General features: G+C 41.0%; 1 protein-coding gene across 6 annotated transcripts in view; it reads right to left on the bottom strand.

Moving 5' to 3' along the window:
* The window catches only part of MLIP (muscular LMNA interacting protein), a 441,771-nt gene that overhangs the window by 126,657 nt on the left and 292,732 nt on the right, over window positions 1–22,382 (bottom strand). For all 6 annotated transcript variants that reach the window (XR_012318421.1, XR_012318420.1, XM_073675418.1 and 3 more), the window contains 2 exons: window positions 18,276–18,338; window positions 18,113–18,196 (listed from right to left, as the gene is read on the bottom strand). Coding sequence is in view for 4 of the 6 variants with exons in the window: in XM_073675418.1 (XP_073531519.1) it covers window positions 18,113–18,196; window positions 18,276–18,338 (147 nt within the window). In the remaining 2 variants the exon portion in view is untranslated. The remainder of the gene's footprint in view (window positions 1–18,112; window positions 18,197–18,275; window positions 18,339–22,382) is intronic.

The raw sequence follows: 22,382 nt of genomic DNA, 5'->3' as shown, positions 1-22,382 counted from the left end.
GAAATGCTCTCTGATCACAATCAAAGAGGATGCATTGCAGGCGGAGCACGATGAAATGGAGCAAGGAACCATACAGGGTGATTACACACAGCCCAGCCTCATCTCATCCCAACGTGGATTGGGTGACAATGAGGAAGAGAAGGAGGAGGAATAACAGGAGCTAGTTTCAGGCACTATAGACGGTACTACCTGCACAGCTGTCATACCGTCTGTTCAGCGTGGATGGCCAGAGAACAGAGAGGAGGAGGAGGAGAGCATGGTTAGTCATCCTCTTGGTGAGGACGCAGAAGTCTTGCCTGTTAGTAGTCTGGCACGCATGGCCAAGTTTATGTTACGCTGCCTTTCCCATGACTCTCGCGTTCTCAAAATTTTGGGTGACAGTCATTACTGGTTGGTGACACTTCTAGACCCACGCTACAAAGAGAACTTTATATCTCTTATTCCTGAGGCGGACTGGTCTACAAAAATGGGGCTGTATCAGAATGCCCTTGTTGCAGAAGTATTAAAAAAATTCCCATCTGAAAACGCTGGCGGCAGAGGGCACACTTCTTTGGACAACCAAGGGGTACAGGCGAGAGAGACACAACTTCAATCTAGCAAAGGCAGGGGAACACTGTCAAAGTTCTGGGAGAATTTTCCCAGTCCCTCCCATCGCACAAGCCCTGAGGTGAGGGGTACTCTCACAAGTCGTACAAAGTTTGGGAAGATGCTGAGGGAGTACCTTGCCGACTGTACCAACGTCCTCCGTGATTCCTCTGTGCCTTTTAATTATTGGGTATCCAAGCTGAATATGTGGAATGAACTGGTGTTAGAACCCTACTGTTTGTTTTTCCATCTTGTGTTTTGTGGTCACTTGACCACCTGCCTTTATATTCCAGCTCCGCCCTCCTGGCTGTGCTGGACTTTAGTGTTTGACTGTTTCTCTAGCCAGGTGCTTCGTGCCTTTCTCTGTCAGTTCGTTTGGTCCTTCTGGGACCTCTAGTACCCTTTTTGTCTGCTTGTCTTTTTGTGTTCTGCAACAACTTCTCTGTTTAGGAGGTGTCCCATTTTTGTCCCAGTCCTTAGTTCTTTTAGGGACCCCTCCCCTTATGCTATAAGTCTTCGTTCAGACTAGCCAAGGACTAAGACGTGTCTGTTTGCTTGGAACAGGCAGCCCGCTACATTGTAGGGATTCAGCTTAGTCTTACTGTAGGGACAGCTTTCCCTTGTCTTTCCTTAGTACTCGTTGCAGATCATAAGATCATAACAGTAAGTGCAGCCCAAAAAAAAACTAAAAGGAAAGAAATTCGGGGATCAGTATGCTTTCCGTCCAGGATTTGGCTCAACACCTGCAGGGATTGTCTCTGGAGGTAGCCAAGTTCCAGCAACACGTGAGTAGCTGTTCTGAAGCGCATTTTGTGGGTCAGGTAGGACTGCCTGACTTTTTTTATGGTGAACAGCAAGATTTTTTTTCCTTTAAAAATGTTTGTCATATTTTCATTTGAGACCAAGGTCCTCTGGGAATGAATCACAGTGCATTGATATTATTATGTCACTTTTGAGCAAAGAACCACAGGGGTGGGCCTTTTCTCTCCAACCTAATGATCCATGTTTAAGGTCTGTAGAAGTATTTTTTTCTGCTATGGGGCTATTATATGATGATCCTGATACAATCTCATCTCCTGAGGCAGAACTCAGGCGTTTGAATCAGGGGTCAGGTGATGTTGAAAATTATTGCACACACTTCAGGAGATGGGCCTCGGATGTTAAATGGAATGATCCTGCTCTGAAATGTCTATTTCTTGCTGGTCTGAGTGAAAGGGTTAAGGATTTGCTAATTGCATTCCCCACACCTGAGACTCTGCAGGATGCCATGCAATTAGCTGTTCGTGTGGATAGGAGACTGAGATTTAGATAGAATGAGGTAAAGACTAGTCCCCACAAAATCTCCTCTGACGGCCGAGAACCGATGGAGGTTGGGGCGAAGTCGCTCCCCTCTCAGGAAAGAGAACGGACGTTCACTGAGGGATTGTGTCTTTATTGTGGTAAAGTTGACCATTTGATTAAGTATTGTGAGCTTCGTTTAAGCAAAGAAAGAAAAAAAAGGTCAGTTACGCCTGTATAGCTTGTTTAGGCTCTGCAGGAGTATTTCATTCTGGGAGTACTACTTTGCAGGAAAATTTGATTGAATTTCAGGTATTTGTGGATTGTGGTTCAACACTTAATGTGATTGATAAAGGGTTTTTGGAAAAACTTAAATTGAAATTCAAACATTTGTCATCACCTATTTCTGTAATTGCAATTGATAACACTCCCTTGAAATGCATTACTCACAAGGTTGCTGCATTTCCCCTCACTATCAATGGAGTTCACCAAGAAATTTTGGACTTGGTTGTATTAGATAATTTACCCTCTCCGGTTGTTTTAGGTTTACCTTGGTTAAAACTGCACAATCCTTTGCTGGACTGGTCTACTAATGTGACTAAGTCTTGGAGTCCAAAGTGCTATGATAAATGTTGTAATGGTCGCATTGTGGCTGTGGAAAAAGGGGAATTACTTGTACCTATTCAAGATTTTTGGAGGGTTTTTTCAGAGGAGGAGTCGCAAGTTTTACCTCCTCATAGGGATTATGATTGCGCCATTGAGTTTGTTCCAGGAGCTACTCTTCCCAAGAGTTGCTTGTTTAATCTGACTATCCCTGAAAGAAAGGCCTCGGAGGAGTACATACAGACTAGCCTGGCTGCTGGTCACATTAGACCTTCTAAGTCGCCTGTTGCAGTTGGATTTTTCTTTGTTAAAAAAAGGATGGGGGTTTACGTCCATGTCTGGATTTTCGTGAAATTAATAAGATTACTGTACGCAATTCCTACCCATTGCCGTTAATTCCTGACTTGTTTAACCAGTTAGTGGGGGCCAAGTGGTTCTCTAAAATTGATCTCCGGGGGGGCATACAATTTGTTACGAGTGAAGGAGGGTGATGAATGGAAAACTGCTTTTAACACTCCGGTAGGTCATTTTGAGAATCTGGTGATGCCTTTTGGTCTTACCAATGCACCTGCATTTTTTCAGAACCTTATTAATGACATCCTGAGACCTTTGATTGGTAAAAATGTGGTTGTGTATTTGGATGACATTTTGATTCATTCACCAGATCTAGAGTCCCATTGGCAGAGTATACGTGAAGTTTTGCAGTTATTGAGTGATAATTCACTCTTTGCTAAGCTGGAGAAATGTGAGTTCGCTGTGCAGAAAATTAGTTTTTTGGCCTACATTGTCTCCAGCGAGGGCTTTGAGATGGACCCAGCGAAGGTTCAGGCTGTGCAGGAATTGCCTAGGCCTATTGGTTTGAAATCTATACAGAGATTTTTGGGTTTTGCCAATTATTACAGGAAATTCATTAAGAATTTTTCTGTAATTTTTAAGCCTCTGACCGATCTCACCAGGAAAGGTGCGAATACGGTCCAGTGGACTACTGAGGCCATTGAAGCATTTGAGTATCTCAAAGAGAGGTTCAGTTCTGCCCCTATCCTTATGCAGCCTGATGAGACCAAGCCTTTTTTGGTCGAGGTCAATGCTTCATCGGTGGGGGTCGGAGCAGTTTTGTCTCAGGAGAACAAGGATGAAGTACATCCTTGTGCCTTCTTTTTGAAAAAATTTTCGGAAACCGAACTGAATTATGATGTTGGAAATCGGGAGTTGCTGGCTATTAAACTCGCGTTTGAACATTGGCGTCATTTTTTGGAAGGCGCTAGATTTCCTATTCAGGTGTTCACAGATCATAAGAATTTGATCTATCTGAATGCTGCCAAGCACTTGAATGCCCGTCAAGCTAGGTGGGCACTTTTTTTTCCTCGGTTTCATTTTTCTGTTACCTATATCCCTGGCACTAAGAATGTTAAAGCCGATGCTTTATCTTGCAGCTTCTCTCCTATGGTTCGTGCCGAGGAGGAGGAGAGAATTTTACAGAAAGGAGTTGTGGTGGTGGCATTGGACTCCGTTTTGGAGAATGGGATTCTGAAAGCTCAAGATGATGCTCCATCTAACACTCCCCAAAGGAGGTTGTTCGTGCCTAGAGCCTTTAGGAGAGATTTGTTTGTGGAGTGTCATGAGTCTCGGTTGGCAGGTCATCCAGGAATTTTGGAGACTAAGAGACTTATCAGTTGCAGTTTTTGGTGGCCTGGATGGCAGAAGGAAGTCATCAAGTGGGTGTGTCAATGTACTGTATGTGCTATGTCAAAGGCTTCACATACTCCTGCTGCGGGGTTGATTTGCCCTCTGGTGGTTCCTAGTGCGCCTTGGACGCATCTCACAATAGATTTTATTACAGATCTTCCTGTGTCCGAGGGTTTTACTGTCACCTGGGTGGTCGTGGACCATTTTAGTAAGATGTGTCATTTGGTTCCATTCATTAAGTTGCCCTGTGCCAAGACACTCGCTAAGGCGTTTGTTAAGGAGATTGTCAAGCTTCATGGCATTCCCACAGATATTGTTTCTGATAGAGGACCTCAGTTTGTGGCTCGCTTTTGGCGTGCTTTTTGTGACAGGTTGGGAGTCCATTTGTCATTTTCGTCTGGGTATCATCCTGAGTCTAATGGACAGACTGAAAGAAAGAACCAGGATGTAGAACAGTTTTTGCGCTGTTTTGTGGTGGTCAATCAAGAGGTGTGGTCTGAGTTTCTGCCTGTCGCAGAATTTGCTCTTAACAATCATACATCCTCCTTTGCTGGGTGTTCTCCTTTTTTTTTGTTGTACTGGGAGACATCCATCTTTTGGTTCGTTCTCCAAATTGGGGTCGATTTTCCGGTGATTTGGAGAGAGTTTGGACTAATGTACGTTGCAACCTTCAAGAGGCTAACAAGAAGTCCAAGAAGTATTTTGACAGGAAACGTAAGGAGGCTTTGTTTACTATGGGTGGCATAGTTTGGTTGTCCTCAAAGAACCTACAGTTGAGGATTCCCTCTAAAAAACTGGGTCCTAAGTTTGTGGGTCCATTTAAAGTGCTTCAGGTTGTTAACCTGTCTGCTGTTAGGTTGGATGTCCCTACTTCCTGGAAGATTAATCCTTTGTTTCATGTTTCCATGTTGAAAATGGCTGATGTATCAGATAGGGATTCCACTGTCACAGTTCCTCCTGTAGTGGAAGACGGCGAATATGAAATTTCTCATATCCTGAATTCTAGATGGCATAGAGGGAGATTACAGTATCTTGTCTCCTGGAAGGGTTTCGGTCCCGAAGATAACTCCTGGGTAAGGGCGGATGATGTCTCTGCTCCTAGGCTTGTTAGAACTTTCCACAGGAGGTTTCCGGATAGGCCTGGGCCTGGAGGATCCTCATAAAAGAGGGGGTACTGTTAGAACCCTCCTGTTTGTTTTTCCATCTTGCGTTTTGTGGTCACATGACCACCTGCCTTTATATTCCAGCTCCGCCCTCCTGGCTTTGCTGGACTTCAGTATTTGACTGTTTCTCTAGCCAGGTGCTTCTGTGCCTTTCTCTGGCAGTTTGTTTGGTCCTTTTGGGACCTCTAGTACCCTTTTTGTCTGTTTGTCTTTTTGTGTTCTGCAACAACTTCTCTGTTTAGGAGGTGTCCCATTTTTGTCCTAGTCCTTAGTTCTTTTAGGGACCCCTCCCCTTATGCTATAGGTCTTCATTCAGACTAGCCGAGGACTAAGGCGGGTCTGTTCGCTAGGAACAGGCAGCCCGCTACATCGTAGGGATTCAGCTTAGTCTTACTGTAGGGACAGCTTTCCCCTATCTTTCCTTAGTACTTGCTGCAGATCATAACAACTGGCTCTCTATGCCTTGGAGATCCTGGCCTGCCCTGCCACCAGCGTTTTATTAGAGCGGGTTTTTAGTGCCGCTGGTGGAATTATAACTGATAAGCGCATCCTCCTGTCAACTGAAAATGCTGACAGGCTGACTCTTATAAAGATGAACAAAGGCTGGATTGGGCCAGACTTCTCAACACCACCGAATGATAGCAGCGTAACATAAACTCAAATCCAGTGTCTTTTCTTGGGAGGTGTATTCCCATGCTCCTTTTTACACCCAGACATCGGTATACGCTTCCTGATTTTGGCTATTTGCTCTTGTCCTTCATCTTCTCCTCATCCTCCACCACCATATCACCAGGGTGACCATGGTCCATGATGCAACATCCACATAATTTTTTTAAAGGGTGGTTATGATGCCCGTAAAAAAAAAATTATACAGTATGTTCATGTATACCCCCCAGGGGTAAATGTTTGTCAGCCCATACACTTAGTGCATGGGCATTACAAGTATAGGAGGCCCGCTCCTTTCTAATGGGAACATTTTTTTATGAGGCCCTCCTCCACGTCTCTTCCAAGGGGCATTGGAGTGCCTCCCAATTTTTGGCAACCCTTGCATTCACTGCATAGGCAAACACAATGGGAGACCCACTTCCTAATAATGGGAACATTGTTTTCAGGAGGCCCTCTGACCTCAACGTCTCTTCCAAGGGGCATTGGAGTGCCTCCAAAATTTTGGCAACCATTGCATTCACTGCATAGTCTAGCACTATGGGAGACCCACTTCCTAATAATGGGAACATTGTTTTGAGGAGGCCCTCTTACCTCCATGTCTCTTCCAAGGGGCATTGAAGTGCCTCCAAATTTTTGGCAACCCTTGCATTCACTGTATAGGTCAACACTATGGGAGACCCACTTCCTAATAATGGGAACATTTTTTCATGAGGCCCTCTACGTCTCTTCCAAGGGGCAATGGAGTGCCTCCAAATTTTTGGCAACCCTAGCATTCACTGCATAGGCCAACACTATGGGAGACCCACTTCCTAATAATGGAAACATTGTTTTGAGGAGGCCCTCTGACCTCCATGTCTCTTCCAAGGGGCATTGAAGTGCCTCCAAATTTTTGGCAACCCTTGCATTCACTGCATAGACAAACACAATGGGAGACCTACTTGCTAATAATGGGAACATTGTTTTCAGGAGGCCCTCCTCTAAGTCTCTTCAAAGGGGTATTGGGGTGAATCCAAATTTTCAAAGTGGTATTGGGGTGCGTCCAAATTTTGGACAGCCCTGGCACACACTGCATACGCAATAACAGTATAGGAGACCCACTCTTTAGTAATGGGAACAATAAAACATATCCAGCTGATGGCTCTCTAAGAATAGTGAGGGCCAACTGCTGGTCCATTACGAACAGTAAAGGCCGCCTGATGGCCCTATAAAAGTAGGCTTTGTGAATTTCAGAGTCCCTCCTTCATAAATGAAACAGGATGTGTCTGATGATATCTCACACACCACATGGCCAGATAAGGTTGTAAAATGTTAAAATGACATTTCCTGGTGAATGCATTTGTCACGGTTGAAAGCAGTGCAAAAGTGAAAAAACGCATCAAAAACACTATGTGTGAAGATAGCCCAAGGTGTGGAGGAGCATTTTTGTTTTTTGTTATTTATTTTGCTTTATTTACAAGTCACTACCCTGGAAAGGAAGTTCCTTAACATATTTCCCAGGAAAATCCATTTTGCTTTCGTTTTGGTATGTTTTATTGTGAGTCCGTAAAAGTGGCGTAATATGATAATGTTGTTGACAGAAGTGACCTGGGAGTCAGAAATGCTTCATGCTTCCAGGGGTCTTCCCATGCTGTCCCCATGTCATTTGAGCACTGTTCCCATCGATTTGGGCAAGTTTTAGGCCCTCTGCAGACCGACGGGGGGTGCCACCTGAAAAATGCTCGAGTTTCCCATAGACTTATATTGGGCTCGTTGCTCGGGTCGAGCACCCGAGTATTCCAATGTGCTCAACCCGAGCATCGAGCACCAGAGCATTTTATTGCTCGCTCATCACTAGTAATTAAGGGTATGTACAGGCACATACAGTTAGGTCCATATACAGTTAGGTCCATATATATTTGGACAGAGACAACATTTTTCTAATTTTGGTTCTAGACATTACCACAATGAATTTTAAACAAAACAATTCAGATGCAGTTGAAGTTCAGACTTTCAGCTTTCATTTGAGGGTATCCACATTAAAATTGGATGAAGGGTATAGAAGTTTCAGCTCCTTAACATGTGCCAACCTGTTTTTAAAGGGACCAAAAGTAATTGGACAGATTAAATAATTGTAAATAAAATGTTCATTTCTAGTACTTGGTTGAAAACCCTTTGTTAGCAATGACTGCCTGAAGTCTTGAACTCATGGACATCACCAGACGCTGTGTTTCCTCCTTTTTGATGCTCTGCCAGGTCTTCACTGTGGTGGTTTTCAGTTGCTGTTTGTTTGTGGGCCTTTCTGTCTGAAGTTTAATCTTTAACAAGTGAAATGCATGCTCAATTGGGTTGAGATCAGGTGACTGACTGGGCCATTCAAGAATGTTCCACTTCTTTGCTTTAATAAACTCCTGGGTTGCTTTGGTTTTATGTTTTGGGTCATTGTCCATCTGTAGTATGAAACGACCACCAATCAGTTTGGCTGCATTTGGCTGGATCTGAGCACACAGTATGGCTCTGAATACATCAGAATTCATTCGGCTGCTTCTGTCCTGTGTCACATCATCAATAAACACTAGTGACCCAGTGCCACTGGCAGCCATGCATGTCCAAGCCATCTCACTGCCTCTGCCGTGTTTTACAGATGATGAGGTATGCTTTGGATCATGAACTGTACCACACCTTTGCCATACTTTTCTCTTTCCATCATTCTGGTAGAGGTTGATCTTGGTTTCATCTGTCCAAAGAATGTTCTTCCAGAACTGTGCTGTCTTTTTTAGATGTTTTTAGCAAAGTCCAGTCTAGCCTTTTTATTCTTGATGCTTATGAGTGGCTTGCACCGTGCAGTGAACGCTCTGTATTTACTTTCATGCAGTCTTCTCTTTATGGTAGACTTGGATATTGATACGCTTACCTCCTGGAGAGTGTTGTTCACTTGGTTGGCTGTTGTGAAGGGGTATCTCTTCACCATGGAGACTATTCTGCGATCATCCACCACTGTTGTCTTCCGTGGATGCCCAGGTCTTTTTGCATTGATGAGTTCACCAGTGCTTTCTTTCTTTCTCAGGATGTACCAAACTGTAGATTTTGCCACTCCTAATATTGTAGCAATTTCTCGGATGGGTTTTTTCTGTTTTTGCAACTTAAGGATGGCTTGATTCACCAGCATGGAGAGCTCCTTTGACCACATGTTTGTTTCACAGAAAAACCTTCCAAATGCAAGCACCACACCTCAAATCAACTCCAGGCCTTTTATATGCTTAATTGAGAATGACATAACGAAGGGATTGCCCACACCTGTCCATGAAATAGCCTTGGAGTCAATTGTCCAATTACTTTTGGTCCCTTTAAAAACAGGGCGGCACATGTTAAGGAGCTGAAACTCCTAAACCCTTCATCTAATTTTAATGTGGATACCCTCAAATGAAAGCTGAAAGTCTGAACTTAAACTGCATCTGAATTGTTTTGTTTAAAATTCATTGTGGTAATGTCCAGAAACAAAATTAGAAAAATGTTGTCTCTGTCCAAATATATATGGACCTAACTGTATATATCCAGAAAGTTAATTACAATGCAATTCTGCGAGTTAGAAACATTCAGTGCAATGTAATGCACAAAAAAAATTAAATCAGTAGTGAAAAAATTAAGATACAATGTAATAAAACATACTCAAAAAAATAATAATAAACTGTGGCATCTCATTGGCCTCCACTCCAGACCACACAACATTTTCAGTGGATATAAATTTGGCTGCCATGTGCAACTACTCCACTTTTGTTTTTCACATCTTTTTGTAACTCCCCCATATATTTTTTATTTTGTAAAGTGTATCTTGGTAATAATGTACAGCTATTAAACTGCCTTCTATTTTAATGTCATACTTTAAATAGTGCTGAAAATACTTTATTGCTTCATTTTTAAGTTTCTATTTTCAATTATTTTTATTGTTTTCTCTAGGAGCTGAACTCTAACTACAGCTGTCATCTAAGCTCCAACAATGTAATGGTGGTGGTATGACCAAAATTAGCTCTATAAATAAATGTAATATAAAAGATGATACAACTCAATATAAAGTAAAGCTACTTTACTCCCTTTCACAACATCATACTTAAGGTAGCTACAGATGGAAATAAATATATCTTTTAACCTCAATGGCCGGAACATTTTAACCCCTTAATAACATCTGACGTACTAATACGCGTCTGTGCCCTGGGACTTAAGAGCCAGACCCGTATTAGTACGTCATCGCGATCGCGCGCGCACACAGGCTGTGCGGGCGCGATCGCCGCCGGGTGTCAGCTAATTGTCACAGCTGACACCCGGTACTATGTGCAGGGAGCGGTCCTGCACCGCTCCCAGCACATTAACCCCCGCGATGCTGCGATCGAAGTCGATCGCGGCATTGCGGGGGCAAGGGGAGGTGATCGGCGATACTCACCTCCTCTTCCGGCTTCCAGCGCAGTCTGCAAAGGCTTCCCGGGTGTTGCCATGACGACCCGATGTCGTCATGACAACATCCGGGTCACCAGAGAGCAGGAAGATTGCTTGGACATGCGCAGTGCATCTCCAAGCAATCTTCACACTGTGCACTTCTGACAGCCTTCATGGCATAGGGATGGTGCTCCATTCCTGTGCCATGCAGGCGATCAGAAAAAAAAAAGTGAAAGTCCCAGAGTGGGACAAAGTAATAAAGTGTATAAACTGTGTGAAAGTGGAAAAAAAAAAATTAAAATGTGCAAAAATATTATAAAAAAATAAAAAAAATAATACACCAAAAATAAAAATATAATGTACCCATCAATAAATATTATTATAAAAAAATAAAAAAAAAACAATAAAAGTACACATATTTGGTATCGCCGCGTCCGGAACAACCTGACCTATAAAACTGTCCCACTAGTTAACCCCTTCAGTGAACACGGTAAAAAAAAAAAAAAAAAAAACGAAGCAAAAAACAATGCTTTATCACCATACCGCCAAACAAAAAGTGGAATAACACGCGATCAAAAAGACGCATATAAATAAAAATGATACCGCTGAAAACATCATCTCGTCCCGCAAAAAACAAGCCGCCATACAGCTCCATTAGCCGAAAAATAAAAAAGTTATAGCTCTCAGAATAAAGCGATACTAAAAAATATTTTTTTCTATAAAATAGCTTTTATTGTGTATAAGCGCCAAAACATAGAAAAATTATACAAATGTGGTACCGCTGTAAACGTACTGACCCGAAGAATAAAGCTACCTCATCAATTTTACCACACGCGGAACAGAATAAAAAAAAAAAAAAAAAAACAATTCCTGAATTGTTGGTTTTTGTTTATTTTGCCTCCCAAAAATCGGAATAGAAAGCGATCAAAAAATGTCACGTGCCTGAAAATGGCACCAATAACAACGTCAAGTCATCCCGCAAAAAATGAGCCGTCACATGACTGTCTGCCAAAATCTGGAAAAATTATAGCTCTCAAAATATGGCGATGCAAAAACTAGATTTTACAAAAAATGCGTCTTTTAGTGTGTGACAGCTGTCAGTCATAAAAACCCCATATGATTCTGGCATTGCTGTAATCACACCGACCCGAAGAATAAAGTCGTCTAATCACTTATACCGCACAAGGAACGGCGTCAAAAATAAACTCTTGGGTTAGGATTGGGCTAGGGTTAGGGCTGGGTTTTGGGCTAGGGTTGTGCTGGGGCTAGGGTTGTGCTGGGGCTAGGGTTGTGCTGGGGCTAGGGTTGTGCTGGGGTTGGGATTTTTTTCAAAAGTAAGAAAAAAAGATGAGGATATGGCGACTAGTGTTGAGAGCAAGTGCTCGCTACTTGAGTTTGCATCGGGTGCTCTGGTATGCATTGAGTATCGTGGGTATTTGAGTGACATTCTCGAGTCTCTGCCCCATATGCTTTGCGGCCAAAAAACTTTACGGGGATTGCCTGCCATGCACGAGCGATCCCCGCATGTTTTTTTTTTGGGTGTCTAATAACCGTGAAACATGCGGAGCAGGGACTCGAGCATGTCACTCGAGCACACGCTGTACATGGTGCATACCTGAGTACCCGATGCAAACTCAAGTAGCGAGCACTTACGCTCAAGAATAATGACAACTTATTCAATATGATGACCTAATGTAAACAAATTCTGTGCCGTACCTCTGGGTTCAAGATGTTCACTATACACCTTAATAAAATCCTTGAGGGGTATAGTTTCCAAAATGGGGACACTTGTGGGGGAGCTCCACTGTTTAGGCACATCACGGGCTCTCCAAACGCGACATGGTGTCCGCTAACAAATTGAATGGAAAATCGGCTCAAATTGTTAGCGGACGCCATGTTGCGTTTGGAGAGCCCCTGTGTGCCCAAACATTGGAGCTCCCCCACAAGTGACCCCATTTTGGAAACTAGACCCCCCAAGGCACCTATCTAGATGCATAGTGAGCACTTGGAATCCCCAGGTGCTTCACAAATTGATTCGTAAAAATGAAAAAGTGAAAAAAAAAACACTTTTTCATTTTTATGAATCAATTTGTGAAGCACCTGGGGTTCCAAGTGCTCACTATGAATCTAGATAGGTGCCTTGGGGGGTCTATTTTCCAAAATGGGGTCACTTGTGGGGGAGCTCAAATGTTTGGGCACGCAGGGACTCTCTAAATGCAACATGGTATCCGCTAACAAATTGAATGGAAAATAGGCTCAAATTGTTAGCGGACACCACATTGCGTTTGGAGAGCCCCTCTGTGCCCAAACTTTGGAGCTCCCCCACAAGTGACCCCATTTTGGAAACTAGACCCCCCAAGGCACCTTTCTAGATGCATAGTGAGCACTTGGAACCCCCAGGTGCTTCACAAATTGATTCGTAATAATGAAAAAGTGAAAAAAAAAACACTTTTTCATATTTATGAATCAATTTGTGAAGCACCTGGGGTTCCAAGTGCTCACTATGAATCTAGATAGGTGCCTTGGGGGGTCTAGTTTCCAAAATGGGGTCACTTGTGGGGGAGCTCCAATGTTTGGGCACACAGGGACTCTCCAAATGCAACATGATATCCGCTAACAAATTGTCGGCTCAAATTGGCTGGACACAAATATAGTGCGAAGCCCCACGTCAATTTTTTTTTAATTATTTCAGGAAATTCATGAAATAATGAAAAAAAAATTGATGTGGGGCTTCGCCCTATATTTGTGTCCAGTCAGGTACAGTAGGCAGGAACGGGCTGCTCCCAACCACCAGCTGCCTATTTGTACCTAGCCGGACACAACAATATAGGGAAACCCTTTTTTTCTTAGTTATTCCATGAATTTCATGAATTTAAAAAAAAAATACGTGGAGCTTCGCCCTATTTTTGTGTCCAGCCAGGTACAACTAGGCAGCTGGGGGCTGGAATCTGCAGCGCAGGGAGGCCCAAGCTTTCTGGGCCCCACCCGCTGCAAATTGCAGTCCGCAGCCGCCCCGGAAAATGGCGCGTTCATAGAAGCGCCATCTTCTGGCGCTGTACCCAACTCATCCAGGGCCCTGGTGCGGTGGCTCACTGGGTAATAAAGGGGTTAAGGCCAGCTTGGCATTATCAGCTGGCCCTAAGCCCGAAATTCATGGGGTCACGCCAATATTAGACATGACCACCATGAATTTCTAGTAAAGTATTTAAAAAAAACACAACACCCAGGAAAAAGTCCTTTAATTGAAATAAACACACAATTCTTTATTGTTCTAAATTAAACCATACTTACCATCACACCCATTCCAGCTGAAGCCAATGATCTCCTGCAATAAAAGTAAAATAATAAAGCAACATCATCCTTACCTTTCCATGGCTCCCACGACAGCTTCAGCTCTGCTACATCGAGATGACAGGCTGGACCGCAGCAGAACGCTGCCATCCAGCCTGTCATCCCGCAGACACTGAGAAGCGCAGGCTTGCTTGCGCTACTCAGTGTCTGGCTGTGACGGCATCCAGATGAGCCGAGGTCATGTCCAATGAACTCGGCGCACCTCATGCACGTCACTGACAGCGTGGGAAAATTCTCACGCTGAAGCGCTGAGTGCAGAAGAATTTTCCCACGCTGTCAGTGACGTACATGAGGTGAGCCGAGTTCATTGTCGGCTCATCTGGATGCCGTCACAGTCAGACACTGAGGAGCGCAAGCATGCCTGCGCTTCTCAGTGTCTGCGGGATGACAGGCTGGATGGCAGCGTTCTGCAGGTCCAGCCTGTCAGCTCGATGTAGCAGAGCTGACGCTGTCCTGGGAACCATGGAAAGGTAAGGATGAGGTTGCTTTATTATTTTTCTTTTATTGCAGGAGATCGTTGGCTTCAGCTGGAATGGGCGTGATGGTAAGTATGGTTTAATTTAGAACAATAAAGAATTGTGTCTTTATTTCACTTAAAGGACTTTATTCTGGGTGTTTGTGTTTTTTTTTTAACTTTGACTATGGGGTTAGTAATGGGGGTGTCTTATAGACGCCTCTCCATTACTAACCTGGGCTTGATGTCAGCTGGCATTATAAGCTGACATCAACCCCAACCCTATTACCCCCTGCCACCGCACCAGGGCAGCGTGGAAGAGCGAGGCTAAGTGCCAGAATTGGCGCATCCTATGGATGCGCTACTTCTGGGGCGGCTGACGGCTGGTGTTTCTAGCCTGGGAGGGGGCCAATATTCATGGCTCCCTTCCTGGGCTATTAATATCAGCCCCCAGCTGTCTGCCTAGCCTTTGCTAGCTATTAAATTAGGGGGGACCCCACGTCATTTTTTTTGGGGGGGGTCCTCCATTTTTATAGCTAGTAAATGCTAGGTATTCAGCTGGGGGCTGATATTAGTAGCCTGGGAAGCTCCGTGGGTATTACCCCCTTCCCAGGCTTCAAACATCTGCCCCAGCTGTCTGCTTAACCTCCGCTAGAGACTAAAATTACGGGGAACCCCACGCCAATTTTTTTTAATAATAAATCCTTTATTTTAATACTAAATGACAAGTACAATAACCAACACTATCACTGTACTTATTATATATGTGACTGACATGTTTCTATCTATCTAATCTATGTGTGATTCTCTATTCCTTCTATTCTAAAATGTCGGGTACAGATGCTGAATTGCCAGCCGGCTTTTTTAAAGAGACGGTGCATGAAAACACTATTATTTTTTTTAATAAATCCTTTGCAGTAAATGACAAGTACAGTAAGCAACACTGTCACAGTACTTCATATATATGTGACTGACATGTTTCTATCTATCTAATCTATGTGTGAAGCTCTATTCTGTCTGTTATAAATTGTCGGGTACCGCTGCTGAATTGCCGGCCGGCTTTTTTAAAGAGACGGTGCACGAAAACACTATTATATTTTTTGATAAATCCTTTACACTAAATGACAAGTACAGTAAGCAACACTGTCACTGTACTTCATATATATGTGACTGACATGTTTCTATCTATCTAATCTATGTGTGATGCTCTATTCCTTCATGTCTAATTTGTCGGGTACCGGTGTATGCCGCTGCTGAATTGCCGGTCGGCTTTTTTAAAGAAAGCGTCTTCTGAGCAGTTTGTGAGCTTTTGGACACCTTTGAAGGTGTTTTCTATGTGTTCCTATGTGTTTTTGTTTGCCTGCCATTGGTTTTAACGGTGTTCGACGGTGTTCTAAGGTGTTCGACGAACAGTTCCTCAAACATCCCGGTGTTCGACGAACCGAACCGAACCCGAACACTACGGGGGTGGCTCAACACTAATAGTGAGCACTTGGAACCCCTAGGTGCTTCACAAATTGATTCGTAACAATGAAAAAGTGTTTTTTTTTCACTTTTTCATTTTTACGAATCAATTTGTGAAGCGCCTGGGGGTTGCAACTGCTCACTATGCATCTAGATAGGTGCCTTGGGGGGTGTAGTTTCTAAAATGGGGTCACTTGTGGGGGAGCTCCAATGTTTGGGCACACAGGGGCTTTCTAAACGCAACATGGTGTCCGCTAATTATTCAAGCAAATTTTACAATCAAAAAGTCAAATGGCGCTCCTTCCCTTCCGAGCCCTACAGTGCGCCCAAACAGTGTTTTTTCCCCAAATATTGGGTATCTGCGTGCCCAGGGGAAATTGCACAACAAATTTTGGGGTCCATTTTTTCTTGTTACCCCTGTGAAAATAAAAAAAATTGTGTCTAAAGTAACATTTTTGTGAAAAAAGTTAAATGTTCATTTTTTTCTTCCACATTCAAAAAATTCCTATGAAGCACCTGAAGGGTTAATAAAGTTCTTGAATGTGGTTTTGAGCACCTTGAGGGGTGCAGTTTTTAGAATGGTGTCACTTTTGGGTATTTTCTGTCATAAAGACCTCTCAAAGTGACTTCAAATGTGATGTGGTCCCTAAAAAAATGGTTTTGGAAATTTTGTTGGAAAAATGAGAAATCGCTGGTCAACTTTTAACCCTTATAGCTCCCTAACAAAAAAAAATTTTGGTTCCAAAATTGTGCTGATGTAAAGTAGACATGTGGGAAATGTTATTTATTAACTCTTTTGTGTGACATATCGCTCTGATTTCAGGGCTTAAAAATTCAAATTTTGAAAATTGCAAAATTTTCAAAATTTTCGCCAAATTTCCGATTTTTTCACAAATAAACGCACGTGATATCGAAGAAATTTTTCCACAATCATGAAGTACAATATGTCACAAAAAAACAGTCTCAGAATCAGGGGGATCCGTTGAAGCGTTCCAGAGTAATTACCTCATAAAGTGACAGTGGTCAGAATTGTAAAAATTGGCCCGGTCATTAACGTGCAAACCACCCGCGGGGCTTAAGGGGTTAAAATTAAATTTATCACGAATGATGAATTTTCGAAAAAGAAACAGGTACTTATTGTACAAAACATTGTGCACTTTCATTGTCCTCCATGCCCTATAATACAGCGGATTTCTATTAGTTAGAACTAACTGATTTTAGTACCTGAAACATAGCAATTTTTGTTAACAATTATACAAATTAGCTGGACTATAAAGGACCTTTTTCTTTTTTTTGCAGGATAAGTTAGAATTTTGAATGACACTGTTCATTGTACTGTTCAATGTATTAGAAACTTGGAAAATAAATTCCCAGTGGGGTGAAATAGCAAAAAAAATGCAATTGGAATTTGATTTTTTGTTTGTATGGCGTTAGATGTCCTGGCAGCATAATTGTCCAAACAGTGATTCCAATCTTGTATGAATCTTTTCATTATTTGAATAATGAAAATAATTTGAAAATGTGTAAACAAAAATTAATAATGATTTTTTGTGTCGCTATCTCTCTAAACACGTAACATTTTCAGCATTTTTCCATCAATTGATGCATCAATTGAGCAGTGTGAGGAGGGCTTGTTTATTGTGCGGTGAATCATTTTCACATCTTTATTTGTAAAGTTTTGGGATAGATACAATATTTTGATCTCATAGCATTTTTTTAAGTTTTTTACGGTATTGCGGCAAAAAAAACCCCCGATTCTGTTATTTCACATTTTTCTCTTTATGGCCTTTATCGATCGGGTTAATTGGCTTTACATTTTGAGAGATCAGACTTTTTCAGATGGAGTGATACCGCATATTTTTATTTAATTTATTTCTTTATTTTTAATGAGGGAAAAGGGAGGTGATTTTACTTTTTATATTTTTTCTATATTTTTTTGAAATGTTAATTTTTTAGTCCCTTTAGTCCAATCGCTTGAGCTATATAATACAATACTGTAGTATTTCAGTATTTAGTAAAAATCACATTTTCCTTTAAGCCTAGCCACAGGTTGTATTTCAAAAAAGCACTGCCATGACTGTAATAGGGGTCTTCAGCAGTTGCCGCAGGAAGACTGATGGGTGCATGGAACACCGCGTCCCTGGGCCATGCACTATAAATTCTGCTTTCAGAGATTGACAGCGGCATTTTAGTGGCTAACAGCAGCGGGCAGAGCTCAACTCGATGCATGGCATTTTAGAGGCAGATCCTGGCTGTATGACATAACCATTGTCTGACGCTAATGATGCAAGTTTAGTTTCTAAGCTTGCATCAAAAAAAGAGACCTGAAGTTGTATGTAAATGTACATTGGAAAAATGGTAAAGACGTGAGTTATAGATGAAATTTAATATCAAATTAACTTTCCCTCGTTTTCTTATTTAACCAGTTTTATCCAGTTTTCTTATTTTTTTTTACCATGGGAAATGGGTCGTTTAACACCTCATCAATGGCAGCACAGATTTCTTCAGTCTGTTGTCTAAGTAATGCAGGGGAACACATCTAAAAATAAAGTACAATTAGTAGTTAAGACAAGACAGTCATCAGTAAAAGAAATGAAGATAGGTTTATATTATTGTACCTCTGCATGTGTATCTATTTTGTCTTCATCTTCACTAGTTCTTGCATTTTGTTCATCAATTGCCTAAATAAAAACAATTTTTCATTATTATATGTATAGATTCTGCATGCTGTATTACAAAACCATTTTCTCAAAGAAGCATTGTTTCTAGCAAATTATACAATAGAAACATCATAGCCCACAAAGAACCTACAGTATAACTTTGTAGCCAATACCCAATGTATTTCATACCCTACCATACAGTGTCTGTGTCGTGAGACCCTAAAGCCAGAAACGTTTTGTAATAAATTTTCTTCAGCAATTTTCATATTATTTTATGGGGGGAAAAAAGCAGCTACTATTGTTTAACTTAACATAACACCTACTAAATCATTCAGGGCCCTGTCCTGTTCTGTCCTTATTCACATTGGCATTGTTTGACACATGGTAAGGTTTTAGACAGTTTAGGAACGTCCTGATGGGTACACCTTGTCACGGTAGAATGGCTTTTATGCCCTTTTTTCATCAAAATAGAGTTAACTAAGTACCCTATGTTATTTACAAGTACTATTATTATTTACTTGCTGTAGGGTATATGCTCATTTGTTTTTTGGGATTTTTGGGGGTTTTCTTTTGTTTTTTTTTCTTGAGTAGAAAATGCCAATGCTCCATTAAACTGTTGTGATTTTCAGTAGTGAAGTTCTAGACTTAGACTGTATAACTGTATCTGTTGCGTTTAATGTACTTATTTAGTAATTCATGTGGATGCATGACTGAAAAGAAGTAATGAAATGTCAAATGACCTACAGCATTTTGCAATGTCTTATAATGGCATGAAGAGCTGTAAAAACAGATGCAAATTATTTGTATAAATCATCTTATTGATTTGAATGTGATGGAGGTTATTCCTTTATATATATCTATTCATGCAAGCTTATTTTATTGACTGGTGTTTAAAGCAATATTGAATCTGTTAGAAATCATTTGTTGTAAGCATCAGTTCAAAAGGAATATAACTTGTGATCAGTCTAGGACAAATCTATTGTCCTTTTGAGCTCTGACTAGAGATCATTATGACTAAGTGTAACTGTTGCTTTTTTTTCGTTTTTCATAAAGTACTAGTAAAGTACAAGTAAAGAGAAGAAACTTTTTAATATATCTTCTCAAAGAAATTAGCTTTTTTTCTTCTCCCAGACTGATAATTCCCTCAGAAATCTTTAGTGAAGACAGATTTTCAGCTCACTGAGGCAGTAGATCACAGTTGCTGTTTATAACATTCTATACAGAGGGGAGGAAGAGGATGATTGTGGATCTAAAGAGACAAAGACAGAAAGTTAATTTGAAATGAAAGTAACACTGTAAAGCACCACTCTAGCATCTTTTTTCAGTGCTGAAATGGTGCCACTAATGTAAATTCACTGCCCCTAGTCTTATATTCACTAGCTGATTTCTTCATCTGTTCTCAGCGCCACTCCGGCTTGTGGCCTGCTAGGTGAGCAAGAAATCATTACTCAGTGAAAGTATATGAGAACCAGAATGAATCCAGAACCAGGCTCTCAGACTTGCATTGACAACATGTGACCGTTACCTCTTACTCCAGGCCAGTCAGAAGTTGCCCTTATTTCAGAAGTAAGCTCCCCTTATTTCAAGAGCCATAACTTTTTTATTTTTCTGTCAATATAGCCATGGGAGAGCTTGTTTTTTGCACGAAGAGTTGTACTTTTGAATGATACCATCCATTTTATCATATGATGTACTGGAAAGTAGGGGAAAAAATCAAAATGTGGCGAAATAGCAAAAAAAGTGCAATTCTGCAATAGTTCTTTTTTTATTTGCAGCAATAATTTTATGGTGAACTGAAGGGGCAATATGATTCTCCAGGTCAGTACGAGTTTGCAGATATCAAACATGCATAGTTTTTGCTTTATTTAAGTGGTGAAAAAAATTGTAAAAAAAAAACAAATTTTGCTTGTGTTGAAACTGTTGAGATCTTTAACATTTTCAATTTTTTGGGATCTGGGGCTGTGTGAGAACTTGTTTTATGCTCCCTGAACAGGTGATTTTATTCATATCATTTTGAGGCATATAAGATGTTTTTATCACGTGTTATCACATATTTTCTGTTTCTGCGGCCAAAAAACTGCAATTCTGGCATTTCGTTTTTTTCTCTCATTACGCTGTTACTGATTGGATTAATTAATTTTATATTTTGATATACGGAACTTTTACAAATGCAGAGATACCAAATATGTGTATTTTTTATTTCTTTATTTTTAAAGGGGGAAAATGGGGGTGATTTGAACTTTTATATATATTTTCACTGCATTTTCTAGTCCCCTTAGGGGATGTGAACCTGTGATAATCTGATCACCTTTGCTATTTTACAGCAATCCAACAGCCTTGCTGTATATAGCAGAAATCACAGTCTCCTATGAACACCAGTCACAGGCTATCTTACACAGGACTACAGTGATGACAGACACAGGAGTCTTCAGCAGACCCCTGGTTATCATAGCCACACATCAGTGTCTTGCAAGCGCCGATGAGAGGATAGAATAGTACACCCGCTGCCAGCGTGCATTAAATGCCGTGGTCACAGACTGACAGCAGCATTAACAGGTTAACAGCCACGGGCGAAGCTTTAATCCACCTGCGAGTGTTAGAGGCAGATGATGGCTGAATATCACAGCCATCATCTGCTGGAAAATGTAGGGGAGCTCAATTATGATGGACTTAGTCCATCATAAATCATTAAGGGATTAATTAGAAATATCAGTTTTATGAACTCATGCGACTTATGGAGCCACAGCAAGGCGTCTTTACACACATGAACCAGGTTACCAAGTTTAGGCAAGTCCATTACTATACTGTACACTGTTATCAACATTTTCTAGCATTTTTCTGATTCAAAAATTATCAAGAAACTAGGCAAAAACTGAGATTGTTTTTCAATAAGATGTTGTTCTTTAATAGAGTGTCTGTTTCATTAACAAATTAAATGCGTACTGCACTGGATTAGAAATTGATCATCATCTTGTGTGCTTGTTTTTATTAAGCTGTATATTCAAAGAAATAAATATACCGTATTCCAAGACATAAATAAAAATAGCTTGTAGAAGTAAATATAATAACAAACTGAAGATTTGGAAATAGAATTGATAACAATTATGTACTATGTAATGTGTTAGTATCTTATCATATCTATGCAGTTTTAGCAATATGTTTTATTTTATTTTCTAATCAGAAGAATTTTCTTCAATACTCATCACAAAGTAATTGTTTGGTAATTTCTATGGTTCAATAATATTGCTGATGCTACTAATATAAAATTACATACATAATTGGTATGACAAATTGCATTTTTGGATATGCTATTTTTGGGTTGATACCATGCTTGGGTTGGTACATTAAATCACTAAATCAGAGCTTATGTTAATCAAGGCATATTGTACATGGACTCCGCACATTCAATCAAGCTTATTGTAGTGGTAAAACATACCCTATGCATAAAGTGTAATTCTTCTCACAGTGACACCTGTATTTTAAAGCTTTGTGAGTTGTGACACATTTGAATGAGTTAAATACAGTGGTTAGCAAACCCATATCTCTATCTGCAGGTGTAGGTTTAAGGAAGCAGAATGAAAGTGCCATCAACAGAAAGATACACAAATGGTGGATATTGCTCACACTTGTATACTTTAATATTTTTTCATACATGATGAAACAATTACCTTTATTAGCATTCATTTTAATAAAGGGTAGTAAATTTGTCTCAAATCCGGAATTTAATCGATGCCACACTCACCGATTCAATGTAATTTACTTTATTAATGAGAACCTGACAATTGAATGACCTATGGGTAGCAAAAATCACAATCTGGCTCTATTACTACAGCCGTGTATGTCATACTCTAAAACATTGTGGGTGTTTCAGAAAAAAATACTTTTAAAATCTGGGGACGATGCAACTAATATGGCTAGTCCAGAAAGCAAATTCACCGAAGCTTCTTCCCATCCTGGTCTTTGACTGTCTGGTCTCTCCCTCTACACACACATAGGGCAAGATCTATCTGGGTAGGGGGATAAGCCACCATGACTTTTCCTCTATAACTAGTCATTCTATTTGCA

This window comes from Phyllobates terribilis, unplaced genomic scaffold, assembly GCF_046119375.1.
Source record: "Phyllobates terribilis strain yellow unplaced genomic scaffold, ASM4611937v1 Scaffold_3__8_contigs__length_932513732, whole genome shotgun sequence".
NCBI lineage: Eukaryota > Metazoa > Chordata > Amphibia > Anura > Dendrobatidae > Phyllobates > Phyllobates terribilis.
This window is presented reverse-complemented; position numbering and strand designations above follow the sequence as displayed.